Source organism: Falco peregrinus, chromosome 7 (assembly GCF_023634155.1).
Source record: "Falco peregrinus isolate bFalPer1 chromosome 7, bFalPer1.pri, whole genome shotgun sequence".
Classification (NCBI taxonomy): domain Eukaryota; kingdom Metazoa; phylum Chordata; class Aves; order Falconiformes; family Falconidae; genus Falco; species Falco peregrinus.
The window spans coordinates 57,087,302-57,102,838 of NC_073727.1; the positions used below are offsets into that span (position 1 = coordinate 57,087,302).

The 15,537-nt window shown below is 42.0% G+C and overlaps 1 protein-coding gene across 2 annotated transcripts in view; it reads left to right on the plus strand.

The window, feature by feature from the left end:
- HS1BP3 (HCLS1 binding protein 3) overlaps positions 1-14,738 on the plus strand; it is a 54,113-nt gene extending 39,375 nt beyond the window's left edge. The window contains exons 5-7 of one of the 2 annotated variants that reach the window (XM_055810532.1): positions 1,693-1,844; positions 2,549-2,750; positions 12,982-13,064. In XM_055810532.1, coding sequence (XP_055666507.1) covers positions 1,693-1,844; positions 2,549-2,715 — 319 coding nt within the window. In that variant the 3' untranslated portion in view covers positions 2,716-2,750; positions 12,982-13,064. Of the gene's footprint in view, positions 1-1,692; positions 1,845-2,548; positions 2,751-12,981 lie in introns of both variants that reach the window. The other variant, XM_055810531.1, reaches the window with a different exon arrangement.
- The last annotated feature ends 799 nt before the right edge of the window (positions 14,739-15,537 follow it).

Genomic DNA, 15,537 nt, shown 5'->3' on the forward strand with positions numbered 1-15,537 from the left:
TTTAAAAAGACTTATATCATAAATAGGTCAGCAAATTAGTTGACAACTGCAGATACCTTTAGTATATTGAATAGGGTGTATTTCCAAATAAGGGTGTATTTCAGTTCTGCATGGGGCTTGCTCTTAGGCCCCTAAAGCGCAGCATTTCCCATTGCTGAGAGATGAAGTGGTGGTAGTCAGGTAATATCATCCATGAGTTCTATTTTGGTGATAATAAACTTGTTAAAATAACTGGAAGTAACTGGACTCCACTCTTTTGTGTGTAGCTGTAATCAGAAGAGGATTTTACAAGACTCTTTAATGTAGTTGGAATGTATGTGTAATCTTTTGACCTTGTTCTTAGTTTTTGATGACGATGGCATGTTAAGTGCTGATAATTGGGTTTGCTCTAGGCTGAAACCTGACCTGCTCTCTGGGAAGGAGAAGATCAGATCTTCTATTGTAAGAGGCACTCAAAGGGGATACTTTAGAAATGGCAAGGCCATGACTGCTAAAAGTAAGGAACTCTGAAATATGGCAGTTTCTTAGGAAGAACACTGTCCTAAGGAACTCTTGTCTTTCAACTTAGTTTGAATTGGACTTTTCATCCAAAGCTTTTTGTCCTGTTCTCTAAATTTTTTTTTAATATCATCTGGTTTGCCTCATAACGCAAGCTACCCTACTGTGAAAGCTGCCTTGTAGCTTCATCTGGTAGAATATGACTCCTAGGTGTAAGAGCAAGAGGCACACGCTTTTCACTCTGTTCTTGCGGGGGGGGATTCAGCTCCCCTTGTTTGAGCCATATGCAAATGAGGCCTGTAATCCAAACTATTTTTTAGCTTCTATCTCCAGCCAGCGGGAAGAGGAGGAGATTTTCAGAGATTTAGTGCATCCAAATATGTGTTCAAAATAGATGGGATTAATTGTCCTGTGGAGGTGCATGTCTCTTTCCACTGAGTAGAGAAGCAGCCTAAAAATTAATGTTGATTCACTGACAAATTTTAGAAAACTAAATTTAGAGGAAGTTAATCCAGTCCTTAGTTCAAGAAAGTACTGAGTGACATTTGTAGATTCTGCAAATAGCAGTCTGTCCAACCAAGCATCTTCCAGTCCCTGCTTGCTTCAACTTGAAGATGATGTAGTCTTCATATCATGTCTCCTCTGAGGAGGATGAGGGGAGTGTCTAACGCCTTTATGAAAGGAGTGTGCAGCAGTCAAAAACAGCAGCAGGCACTGGCAAGGAAATGGAGCCAAAAAGGTTTTTAAAAACCTGTCCAAAGGGATCAATGCAATGGTCCAACCTGTGCTTTGCTTTTCAAGCCATCCCTTTTCTATCTGTCTATGACAGTGTTGCTGGAACTGGTCTTCTTTCTTATTTTAGGCTTTCTGTGTGGGAGGAGTAAAGCTGCTTAAAACAGATGTGATTGAGTGGTAGTTTGTGCAGTACAGCATTGCTAGCCCTGCTCTTCCAGTTCCCATTGGATTTCTTGATAGTTCTTAAGAATACAAAACATAAGTACAGGTAGAGTATGTCAGACCAACAGTGTTTGCAGCTCAATATCTTGTTCCTGCCAGTGACTAACAGATGCCTATGTACCTTTCTCTGATCCTTTCCCAGCCTTCATCTATTTTCAGCTTATGGGGTTTTCTAGCCATAAATCTTCCTTGTTAAATGAAGAATTGTAGCTGACTTTCTTGTCTCTTATGTTTTAGAACTAAAAAACCAAAGAAGGCATCTGCTTCTCCAGCCAAGGAAGAGAAGCCAAAATTAACGATTTTTGAAGAGGAAGGAGATCCAGATGAAGGCCTTTTTGGCCCAGAAAAAGATTTCTCATCAATTGGTCCCAGGAAGAAGATGAAAGAGAGTAAATCTTGTTTATATTTGTATATACACAGATTGTTTTATTTAAAGCATGTGTATAACTGAGGTTTCAAAGTGTAGCAATACAGAGTATACAGGCTAAATAATGACTTGGGAATGTTAAGGCAAATCTTCAAAATCACCTAGAATCATTCAGAAAGAATAAATAAGATGTGTAGTTCCCGTAGGTCAGGGGTCCTCAAACTTTTTAACTAGGGGGCCGGCACACGGATGAAGTGGCAGGAGGTCATCTGCAGCTGCTTGGTTTCCCCCCCAACCCCCGCCGGGGGTTGGGGGGGGGGGGGGGGGCAGGGGAGTTCTGTAAATACCGGGGGCCAGATTGAGGACCCGGGGGGGGGGGGGCGTATCCGGCCCGCGGGCTGTAGTTTGAGGACTCCTGATGTAGGTATTTACTGTTGACATTTTGGGCTGGGATATTGTAGGTCAGTGGGAGCTGGCTGTCCCACAGTCACTCATGCCACACTAACAAGTGATGTGACCTACTTTTGAGTGCAAGAGGAAAGCAGATTTACCAAGTCCTAAGAGTGCAAAGAATGACTGCACTTGTGGATTTGAAGTCCCTGTAAAAAAAATAAAATTGTCTACATGATCTTTTTTTTTTCGGTCCAGTAGCCAGATTTACTAGCTAGTATTAATTGTGTTATATAGCATGATTTAACTAGAGCATTTTCTGGTTCCCCATTCTAGATCTGAAATTATTTGAAAATCCAGACCTTGGTGGGGTGGTAAGACTGGGTGACTCACTGCTGCTGCCAGCTGCCTGTAAGAACAGAGAGTATGTGCTGAACACAGGTCCTGAGGAGGACACTGAGGAACTGCTGAGGTACACATCTCAAATCTGTCTTGTCGGATGAAGGTGATCTGAGAAGTTCTTTAGACTTCCAAAGAGGTGAATTTGTGTAAATTTAAGCTGAAAAGGCTTAAATACTTTGAATGCTAACTGAATCAATACTCATGCTTACAGGTAAAAGGTAAGATATGTGTCATGGACCTTGGAAATCACACGCATTAAAACAGAAATTAGGAAGACCCTTTGAGAAAGGTAGGGTGCAAGGTATTATTCTGTAACTGTAAAGGAAGGGTCTTGGAGGCCCAAGGCATGCCATCTAGTCCTTGTTTTCTAACACGACACTTCTGCTTCCTGCAAGCGATCCTGGGGGTGAAAACTGACTCCATTATGAAAAGTGAGAAACAAAGAGGAATTCAGCTTTAGTGAGCTGAAATCAGGGGTTCTTGCCACAAGAGGAATGATTTTCTGCTGGTGGCTCATGGGCACATGCATGCTTCCAGGAAGAATCCTGTGCATACCTCTGCAGCTATAAAAGACTCTCATTAAAATATCACCCTGCTTTTAATTTTTAATCTGGTGGAAAGGAGGGCTCGAGCTCAGAGTCATAGGAGGGAATAATGTACTTGCTCTTACCTGCCCCCTTGATAGTGTAGCACTGGAACATATCATCACATAATGTATTTTATTCCTGGTATCTCTCACAAGGCTAGTTTGCCTGCACTGCTAATCCTCAAGAGATCAAGCAGGAAGGCAATGTTCAGAGAGAACAGCAGCATCAGGGAATCTGTGCTGCAGTAAAGAGTCAGATTCATGCCTTCTGGATCTCAGGCTGGCATGTGAATGATGAGGCCAGCCTGCTCTGAGCGCTAATTCTTGCTCACAAGCTCCTGTTAGGAAGTATGATTTCCGCAGCAGGTACTAAACCCAGGAGAGAGAATCTGTGTGTGGTTTCAAACCTCTCCCGAAGCAGGCAGTTTTGCAGGTATTGCTTTCTACATATGCAAAGGTGCTAACTATTTCAGTGGTAATACCTGACTTAATTTAAACAAAGGTTAAATTGGGTTGGATGCCATCTCCCATTACATCCTGACAGCCCACCTGATGTTTATAGAAGCTGATGGGGCAGGACATGACCTGATTTAGTGCTGTGGTATACTGGGAGCAAACAGGTATGTGCTTTCAATATTTTCATGTTTGCTTTCTCCTCTGCTAGCAATCTCAGCACACAATGCTTGATCCAGATTGTTACAGCTAGAAGTGCCTGTTCCAGTCCAGTCCTGGCATTATTGTCCACTAGTGCAGTGAGCTTCTCCATCTGCCATGTTAATATCCTTTGAATTATATGTTTTCTTTTCCTCTGTGGCAGAGAAAGGTCTCTGAAGTCTGCTCTGAGACCAATAGACCATGCTTTTGGATCAGTTTGAGGTCATCAGTCTTAGCAGCACACCCAGATGGTTAAGGATACCCATGGGAAAAGATTCCATTTCTCTTAAATTTGAGAACTTTTCATTTATTCTTGTCCCAGCACTTTCAGTAGTTGACAAGTCATCACGGTCCAAATGCAAATGAAGTAGTTTGATGGGAAAGTTGCTACAGGAATCCAGAGGCAACTCCTGGCTGTGCAAGAAGTATAAGCAGATAGGTCAGGATCTGGTGACCTGTTCAGGTGCCTAACACCCCCTGAAATCACCCTAATAAACCTAGTTCACAGTGTTATCTGCACATGATAGAGAGCTGGTGAATGGAATGCAATGTGATTGGGGTTAAAGGGGAGGAGAGGAGTGGCAGTGCTGTTCTAACCTAGTAGAATACTTCACCTCACCTTTATGTAAATTCATTGCAGTCACCTGAAGTCCTGTAGCTGAACTTTCTCAAGTGCTTATGCACAATGCACTTTGTTTTCTGTTCAGCTGGAAGCCTTAGCAGAACTGTCAGGTCTCATAAACATAGAAACAACATTTGAATCATCTCCCACCTTCCCTTACAACCAGACTGGTGTTACATGTTCTTGCAGGGCAGTGCCACAGTCCCTTTTCCAGGCGGTGACCCTTTGTGGTGAGAGAAATCTTCAACATGAGGTGAACCCTGCAATCTCTCTGGCATGGGGGCCTGAGTATATTTTGAGGCCTAAGAATAAATCTTGCCTTTGCCCAGTAGTTGTTGACAATCGCTCTCCTGTCCCAAAGGGGACAGAGGAAGTCTCTCCCCAGCCCTCAGGTCCGTTCACATGCATGTGGTAGATTCAAGAAGTGTCTGACTTACTGAAAAATTTACTTACCAGTGAATCACAGGCAGAGATAGGAGAGCACTGCCTAAGGCAGACAAGGTAGAACCTTTTTCTTCCGAAGGGGAGGTGAGAAAGAGATGATGTTCAGAGCGGAACACAGGAGCAACCAAGTCCTTTGTGATCTTTATGGTACCTGTGTGGTTGTAGCAGCAGTAGCACCACAGCACTCTCAGCACAGCTGTCAATCCCCAGCAGTGACTTGTAACTCTTGAGGAAGAGACTATTATGGAGACAAATGAGTCTGCAAAATGTGCGTGGGCTGTGCTTGTCACAACATGAGGGAGAAGAGAATATGATAAATGTTCTTATTGCAAACTGAAGACTGTGCTTTCTGTGTATACCTGCTCAAGTGAAATGAGAATTACTATTTTAAATAGAATCACCTACTTTACATTAACAAGTGTTAAGCTTTGAGAAGAACCAATTTCTTTGTAAGTTTAATGAAAGATTTATTTCTATGGCAAAATATCCATGTCCATTCAAACAAACATCTTCCCTCTTCCTGTCCATTGATCAGCCTTTTACTGGTTACAAATTTCTTGGCCTACCAACAAATATTAAGTGATAGTGATGGAGAAACTAAGTGAATTACCTCACTCGAGCCACTGGCATTACAGATGCAGGCACTCTGTCCTAGCACTACGTCTGCCATAATACATGAGTGAGGTGCCTGTAGAGGACTGTAGTTGCAAGTCCTTCCAGAACTTGTGGAAAAGAGGTAAATTGCTGTGGTAGAAACCAGCAAGGTCATGTCCCATCATGTTGCCTTCAGGAAAAAAAGGAGTATGTCATACTCTTCCTTCATGGGATGTGCTTTGAGAAAAGGAGGGAGAGGTAACCAAGTCTTTTTGGCTTATCTCTTCACCACAGGGATACAAAGGAACTCAGGCCCTTCTGAGAAGTCCTGAGTCCCTTTGCTTTTGACTATTCCAAGGTGGAAGGTGACCAACTGCAGTGAGGTGAAAGGGTATCTGATCAACCCTTTCCTAGATGTTAAAAGAATTATCCTTGGGAATGGATTTAGGATCAGGCTTCTCTTTTCTTCTTCATTTTCCTGGATGACATCATACTAGATAATGATTCTTTCTGGATGCATTCAGCCATCTACCTCCACTCTCAAAGCTCCTCCTCACATCTAATTTCCATTTAAGCTAGAAACAGAAGTCAGACGCTGCAGAAATCAGTGTCCTGCAAACTTTCCCATCATAGATTCTCATGCCATCTTATTTTCTCATCTGCATCCACGCAGTGGCCACAGATGTGCAAATTAAGTTTTCATGCAACAGGACTGCAGTTGATCTCTTCTTCCTTATTAACCTAATTTGTGCCTGCCTAGTGTTATGGATCAGGTTTTTGTGGAAAACCGGTGCTAGAAGTGACTCTGTGAATGTTGCAGCAGCATTGTGGGCCCACAGAACAACATAAATTATTACACATCCTAGCCTGAAATAATTATCACAGTTGTCTGAGCAGCTTTGTAGGAGAGATTTAATTAACTTCACCTTTGATAATGAATAGGGAGTTGACCTGGAAGGAAGCAGCTGTCAGCGTTAACATTTGTCTTTTTCCAGTGCTGAGAAAAGTGTCAGCAGTGGGATCCTGGTTCTGCTGCCCTGTAATGGCAGACCTGGTGTATTCTTTCTTAGGATTACACTGATCTAAGACTGCTGGTTTAGAAAGGGACAGACCAGCTCTTATCTTTGTGCTCCAGCTGCATTGTCCTGTCTGTACCCTTAAAAGATTAATTTGGTCTGTATTTACCAGTTGATCTGTTTTTACACAGCTATGAGCTGTGCCATCAGTGATAAAAATGATGACCCTTTCAGAAGCATTATATATTTTTAGAGACTGAAGCTGTTTCTGAAACTGCATCCTGACAATGGTCATTTCTAAACACCATTCAGTCCATACAGCTTCTTGAGCAGGTTTGTTAGCTTCAGGCTTGCCAAGAAACTGTTGCAACCCTTGAAGCAGAAAAAGTTTGTATGTTCTTCATTCTGCAGGCCATTCAGACTAGCCAGGAGTCATATAGGACACCAGTCACCTCCAGAACCACATGATGAGTAATGCTTTCTCACTGTCCTGAGGATATGAGAGCAGCACCACAGCTGGGAGAAAAGCTTTGAGAAACTCCAGAGGATTTAAATCTAGATCCTTTGGGCAGACAGTTGTTTAGGTGATGGGCAGGTGGCAGAGGAGGTTGTGGTAACTGGCTTGGAAATTTCCTGACCACTCCAGGGCAGTTTCCCTTGCTTGCGGAGACCTGATTGTGAGGAAAGAACCTTGATTTGGCTGCAGTGGCTTTCAATAAACAAATAAATTCTTCTTTTCCAACCAATTTTTGGTGGATTTCATTTGCTGCCCAAGAGCACTTTCTGTGATGGTTTTCAAGCATTTTTTTTTGTTTTTGTTTCATTTTTCCTGTGATGTATAGAGATGCTACTTATGAACACTGGAAGAACTACCAAGTAAACTTGCCTAACAGAATAGAAAGGCTTTTACCGCACAGGAAACGTTAATTCTTGCCCTATGCCTAGGAACATGTATAGGTTGTATAGAATAATGCAGAGAGGTGACCTGGAGTCCTAGCCTCTCCTAGTGTAGCAAGAGATGCTTTTGCTAGGCTTGAGAGTCTCCAGAATTCAACCATCTTGCCCCAGGTTACTTATATTTTTGACAGACATCTTTAGCTGGGGGGATAAAAGCTGCCTGCTCCCCCCTTTGCCTGGTGATGGGGGAACTTTCTCAAGAAGCAGGAGACAGAGGTTTGAACTCCTTCGGGCTGGGGGAAAATTGAACCAGCTCTCTGGTTCAAATTGTACAAATTGAATTATCTCATTTCCTGGGTGAGTGATCTAACCAGTAGGCTGTTTTCTTCTTGCAGGCATATGCATGTAGGACTTACCTGTACTAATGAGCCTATTCTCTGGCCCTCAGCCAGACTGCGCCACCAGGCTGCATCCGTGCTATTAACACTCTCCAGCTGCAGAGCAAGGTGACTGTACGCAGCTGCCTGCTGGGAATGGTCCCTCCCATGCCAGCTCCAGGTTGTGCCTGGTAGTTTTTCACAGGAAGGCTAATCTGACCCAGACCAAAGCTGTGCCAGTGGTTCTAAGATTTCAGTAATGCAAACTGTCATGTTCCAGTGTCCAGACATATTTCATGGCACTGGTTAAAGTACCAGTATGAATTTACCTGTAATGGATTGCAGGAGAAAACAGGAAAAGGAGGGGAGATACCTCCTACACAGTCCCCTATGCTTTGCACTCCTGTGGTTAACTCCAGCCTGTATAATTTCCACGGGCCTTGTTAGAACATCACACCCCCTCTCTACTGCCTATAGCAGAAGAGGTGGTCAACAGATACTTCAAAGCCTCCTGCCTATTTTTGGGCACAAGTATTTTCCCAAGTCATATATGTTAATACACCTCTCCCCAAGGCTTCACTAAGGTATCTGTCATATTTGGAGTTAACACCAGACAAAGTAAAGACACCAATAATAAGATAGGGAAAGATAAAAGTCTATTCTGCAAGAACTGCTGTGAGTTGCATAACCTAGCTTCAAGCATGATCCTTTTGGATACTTTAATAAATTATGGTAGTCTTTGTCTCTTGATTTCATTACTGATTCTTCTTATTAGAGCAAGCAGAGGTCACTGTCCCCATCATGCTAGGTGCTTACACACATGTAGTCATTCCTGTTCCAAAGATCTTGTCCAGATAGACAGGATAGAGTTCAGGGAAGTGGCATTTAAAATGGTGATGTTCTGATGGCAGCTGTGTCTGTCTCAAAGTCAGAGCTGGGTTACTCTCTTGAAGCCCACATGCTAGCAGTCACATCATAGGGCTTTGCGATACACTTTCTTCAGTAAGGGTTTTGGTTGCTTTCTGTGTCTGGAAACAAAGAGAATTTCCACCAATAGAGTCTGTGAATCAGCACAACAGTATGGCAGGAATTTTAAACAATGTGCTGCTGCTTTTCCATTACAGAGAAAGAAAGAGACTAATTAGAGAATGATTAATTACATGGATTCTGCGCCTGATTGTTTATAAAAAGATGGGGGTGGGAAGGTTCTTCCTTTAATCTTGTTATTTCAGAATAGTTGCTGATTTTTTTCTTCCTTCTCCTGGCCTGGAGTTAAATATGGTGGTAGTTATGCACTGTAACAATTCATTTGCCTCTCAAGAAACAGAATTCCTTGTTTCTATCTCTGCCTAAGGCATTTTGCATTTTCTCTCTTCCGTTTTTCAAAGACAGTTGTGTCTCACATGATCAAACAACAGTGGATCAGTTTGCCTAGCAGTGCAGCACTGAAAAGCAGGTTTTGAGACAAAGGCTGCATATTATCTGCTGTGTTCTCTGTAAAAGACTTCTGTCTAACCAAGGTCTTGAAAAAATCCAGGACAGCAGATTTATATGATCCACTTCCAGACTTGCAAAAATCATCTCCTGCATAATTTTGGCCTAAAAAAAACCCCACCCTCCCCACCCACCACCCCCAAAACCCCACACCCTGCTGGACTGCATCTTTTAAGGGTACTCTGTGACTGTGCTGAGTGGTTTTGTTGCTGTGGTTAGCACAGAAATTAATCTAGAGCTGCACAGGAGCAGAGAGTTCAGGAAGCTGTACCATCTGATCAGGTTCATGAGCTGTATTTACTGCTGCCCCTTCTGGGCAGTGCACCTAGTTCTCAGGCAGTGCACCTACTCCAAAATCATGCTTCCTCTGTATGATATATATGTATATGTATGTATTCTTAATCTGGTTATTATGGTTTCTGTTATTTATGAGCAAAACTTTATGACATGGACACTGATACATTCTGTATTTGTTCATGCCAAGAAGGGAGGCATCAGATCAGCTGAAGAAAACCAGGCTTCAGAAATACCAGCCCTAACATGTTTTGTTTATTACACAGCAAAGAGAACAAGAACATGTCTTGGCAATGTGATCACAGGTGTGATATCTCTTAGATATCAGCGTTTGCAGCAAACAAAAATGCCTGGGCTTAAACTGAATTAATTTCTTCTATGTAGATGAAGTATTCAGGAGGAAGAAATACACTGACAAGGTGCTTTGTAAGTTAGGTGGGATATGTCACCTGCAGGGAATCATGGAAGCTAAAAGACATCAGAAATCTTATCTAAATAAAAGAGAACATAATCTCCAGGATTACTTGGGGGATGAAATTTGAGGTGCTGCCAGCTGGAGTACAAGTCCACAAGGTAGAGTTCAAGGTGCAGAGCTCTGGAACAGTGGCCCTGACTTGTCCATCCGTTGGTCTGTTTAGGTATTTTTCCTAGTTTTAGATATCAATGTTCAGGCGGTTGATTTTACAAGATTAGCCTTGGTTAAAAATGATCCTTCTTAGATTCCCTTTAGGAGTCACAAAAAGATCTGACTTCAACAATGATTTTACCTTAAAGGGTTCTGACCATCTATACGTCAGAAAATTCAGGCTAATCCTTCTTCACTTTATAGCTAATTGATGGTGAGTGTGGTTTGTCTCAGCCTGAAGGACAGTGTAAATTCCTCACAGCTTTTATTAAGGGTGAACGTAAAAAAAGAAACCCTTGAAATTATGCAGGTTTTCTTAATACTAGTGGGATCCTTAGCTGAGGGTGCTAGAGCTCTTGAAGTACCTGTGGTTTTAACATTCAGTGTTCACTAGGGATGGAGTACTAAAGTGTCTCAGAGACGATGATTCTTCTGTTGATCATCTTCCCCATGGTCCTGGCCAGTTACTCTATAATCAGTTGCTTCCCAAATTATGGAAGAGCTCAGCTTTGCTTTAACTGCTTACTTTAAATGTTGGCAGGAGGCCCCACCAATTGTTCTGCTGTGTGGTAGAGGCATTCACAGTATCTCTCCTAAAGCTACTGGTGAACAAAGAAATAAAGGGAGGGATCACAGTCCCATTTAGTCAACAGAACTTATCTCAGTGGCTTCACAGGTATCTGAATACCCCCCCCCAAGTCACCCTTGCTGCCTGGCAAGTGAGGAAGATATGAATTACAAAAGGCAAATGAGTGGAAAGACCAAAAAATACCTGCCATGAAATGAGGTGAGACTCATTCATGTGCCAGGGTCTGCCTACATATGGGGCTTGTTTTAAAAAAAAACATGAAAAGGCACCTTCCTTCAACTCCCTGGAGTATGGTATCCTGTTCCAGTGAGTGGAGCTGCTAGAGGGCTGCTCCAGCAAATCCCTCCCAGTCATCAGGGGCTCAAGTAAGAAGCTTCAGAGAATCCTCCCAGAGAGAAACAGCTGTTGTCTGTTCCCTTAGTCACGTCTCCATTTGCTCCTTGCCGTGAGATAGTTATGGTGCTGTGACCAACAGAGAGCATCCAGCCTATCCTCCTGGAGGGAATGTGCCACCTCTTGATGTAGTGCTGGAGCAGAGACAGAGGGAGGGGATGGGTTGCACATATACCGCCAGCTCCTTCCTTGTTTAAGAATCACTTGACCAGACTTTCTTATCCTCACAAGTCCTCTAAGAGTGAGCTAAATAAAACTATTTGAAGGAAATTTAAGCACCAAAGCAAATTCCGGTCCCTTTGGAATAACTCTGGCGCCTTAATTTTGTCTCCTAGTTCATTTGTAGCTTTCCTATCAGGCTACCCTTTGGCTGAGGCAGAGAGAGTTTTATTGCTGGCACTGTTACAGCCTAATGGGCTGATTCAGTTGATACCAAAGTTTCGTAAAAACAGTTCTTATAACAGTGCTTGTAAGCAATTAATCAGTTAAATCTTTTCACTGCCTAAGACACTATGGTTGTGGAGAAAGTGTATTTCACTAGAGCTGGGGTCTGGCAAGGAGATACCCACATATTACAAACCTACTGTTCTTGATCTTTGGCTCCTGGTCCCCCATGTAAAAGTTTTTGCTTGCACTTGATGTGCTGTAGCTTTCTTGGGTTTGTATGCTACAGTTAGAGGTGGAGTCTTTGCAAGTCTTGTATTTTGTAAGCACATACGAAATACGCATTTTATCAGGGGCTTCACTTTTGTACCTGGTCATTACACAGCTGATTATCTGCATGGATTTCTAGTGGGGCTTTGACTGCTTAACAATTATTTATCAATCAAGCCTTTGGGAAATTAACAACGTTTACTCCTTCTGGTGTTTTGATTGACCACTGTGCTCATAGGACCAAAAGAAGAGGTTATTTTGATTCGGAACACAAATTACTGTGGCCTGTAAAGACTTCTCTAGCTACGCTAATTTTTACTTTGCCATCTCTGCTATATCTTTTAGAGATGTTATGTGTCACAACCTTCCTTGCCTTTCCTCCACATACTCACTTGTCTTGTGACCTCTTGAAGTCACAAGAAAATCTGTTATAAGGGCTCTCTCGAAATCTTTAAGAGCTCCTGTGGGAACAGAGCTGGGCATGCACAGCAGTGCTCTGTCTCTTGATAAGGTCAAACAATGCAGGTAGAAAACATCCTTAACTGTTTCAAGTGTTTTGGATTATTTCACTAGGAAATAAGGGGAAATGATCGCCAGAAAGACTTGTAGCCATCACAGAATGCAAAACGTCTTCAGTTCCTTGTAAGCAAATGTGTTCACAATATTTTTAAAGCCATTAGTGTTTCCAGTTTCTCAGGATTGAGCATGGGGGATGCTCAGTCTCAGAGAGATGGGGATGAAGCGGAAGCAGGGCTGAATGTGAAAAATTTTACTATCCCATGAAAATTTCTGGGAACTAAAGCATCCTGTCACAAATCAAAACCATTTGCTTCCCAAACTAAAATCAAGTTATTTTACTTTTGATAATTGCAAATTGCTTTTAATTGAGACATTTGAAAGCATGCTTTAATATTCATTAACTTTGATGGTGAACTGAAAAACCACATTATAAAAAGACAGTTCTTATTTTGGCAACATTGAAACTTTTATGGAACACTCTTCCATAAAAGAGAAATTAATCAAAGTTGATCCTGCAGAAAGTTTAATTTGCAAGACTGAATTTTCTTAGAAAACAAAAAGCAGCTCAGAAATTCCCAAGATTTTACTGATGTTTTCTTTTCATTTCAGAGTTGAAGATGATTTAGAGAAACTTTTGAAAGTAACCTCCAAACCAAAACCTAAGGTACCATCAAAACCACCACTGCCTCAGAAGCCAGCAGTTGCCCCCAGGAGCACTAATTCATCTCCACTGGCAAAGCCAAAGGAGAAGAGGATTCAGACAATGAATGAAGTGGACATTCTCCAGTATATCCAGGAAAATGAATCTATCAACAATCAAGATACGAGTCTTTTTTGAAGATAGTATTTTTAAAATGCAGTGATGCCTTCTTGGCCCAAACTTCCAGTGAGCTCAGGTGACAGTAGCAAAAGTTGACCAGATGTCTCTACTGTCACGGTGCTCATTTGTGTACCATGATATAGAAGAGCAACAAGTTTGACTAGTAGAGGCTCAACATGTTTTCAAAACAGTGCAGTTGGTATAATGTTGCCTTAGATTTTCAGGGTTTTACAGGGGATGTGGACAAGGACATAGCACTACAGATTTTCTGCTACTATTTTAGTATCAACATAGTACAGTTTTAGCTAGTTTAGTCCTGACTGAAAATGCTAAGCGTGTTGCACACATAGCCAATAAATGGTCTGAAGCAGGGCAGGATGCTGTTCCTGTCACTTTAGATAGTGTATTTCAGCTCACTGGAAAGGTCATTTTCCTTTTATCCTGCACATTTTTGTAGCAGTCCTTTCCTCCCTGACTGGTATTTCAGCGATTTATAATCAGGAACTGTTAAGTATAGGTAACAGTTCCTCTGTAGTGGAGAGAAACACTGAAATCCCAGCTAAGCCTGACAATCTGCTGCCTTTGTTGTTGTGCAAATGCCAATTTATAAGAGAACTTGTAGGACTGCAAACTTTTAGGATGCTATGCACCTCTGGCCCCTGGGGAGAATACCAAATGACAAGATGGCTAAGAGTGCAGCTGCAGATGTATGCGGAGGCTGCAGTGTGTAAGAGGTTTGGATGCTGTAGGACTCTTGTGAACCTACTCAAGATTCACAAGGGCTAATTTTTTCCAGCCAGGTCTTCCTGGGCTTCCACTGCAGTTAGTGGAGTGAAAGAGGTTTCTCCAGGAGGTGATTCAGTGCAAGTGTCCTGATGCAGGAACTCTGAATTGCTGTCTGGAGTCACTCACTTGCTCTTTCTCCTTCTTTTCTCCCAGAACTTAGAAGCCATGGTGATTCCACTTAGATAAAATGATTTTTTTTTGATAAAACAGTGGCCTGTTCATTACTATGGCAATAGTTAAAACAAGGGAAGGCAAACTTGGGATTATCCAGAGGGAAAAATAGGAAGAAAATATACGGGAGACATTTTAATATGCAGGAAAAGAAAAACATAATAAAACAGGTATCCTGGACTATGCCTCTTATTCCCCAGCTCAGGCACTCTGGCTGAACATGCTGAATTTACATCTAATGTGGGTTGATACCTGCTATCATGTCGAAGGAGATTCCTGAACTCATTCCACGTGTTCTATCCAGATGTGAAAACAAGCCACCCAGAGTGAAAAGATTAATATATTTAAGCCATATTACTATCCTCAAGTTTGCCTTTCTAATATAGAACAAAATAAATAGAAAGCATTATATATATATATATATATATATGTGTTTAATAATGAAATTAACTCTTTTAGTATTTCCTTTTTAAGCCAATGGAAAATATGATAAAGGTCTTTTGATTTGATAGGACAGATAAAACGCAACCATTGGCTCTTACCTATGTACAGTATGTTTCAGTATAATAAAACATTTTGCTAACCTGCAGGTGTTATTATTGTTCTCTAGGTTGTACAGTAGCAGCAAATCAGAGATAAGAGATGGATTGCATTTAAGATCTGAGGAGCATTACATGGAGTTAAAGTGCATGCTCCACTAAACCCCTGTGTAACTAAGTATGAAACCAAGAATGTAGCTGCACTCATATTTCCTTTGAGAGCTGCTAAAAGTTAAAACTATATGTGGGCAGAGGTGGTACCTGATTATGTCTGTTCTCATAGTGCAATTAGGAAGCTTGTTGATCCCATCCTGCAGAAGGGGAACAAAAGCATGAGGAGAAAATAGATGACTTTCCAGAGAGTAGGCAGAGAATAGCAGTCAGGAGAAAAATTCAAGAGAGCTTTCCTATTGCACTACCTGGTGTCATGAACTACCATAGTATATTTAACTGAGAGTTGAGGAATTTTGATTGCCACTTTTTTCAGCACTATTCAGGGAGACTGTTTGCATTTCTGTATTTTTGGCCAACAGCCCATCACGTGGCCTGAACACTGCTAAAACTGCCATATTGAGGGCCTGTCCTAGTTTCAGCCGGGATAGTTAATTTTCTTCTTAGTAACTGGTGCAGTGCTGTGATTTGGACTTGGTGTGAGAGCAATACTGACAGCACACGGATGTTTTTGGTTGTTGCTGGGTAATGTTTATACTAAGTCAAGGACCTCTCAGTTTCTCGGGCCTGCCAGCGAGAGGGCTGGAGAGGCATGGGGAATTGGGAGGGGACACAGCCGGGACAGCTGAGCCCAGCTAGCCAGAGGGATATTCCATACCACTGAATGTCATGCTGAGT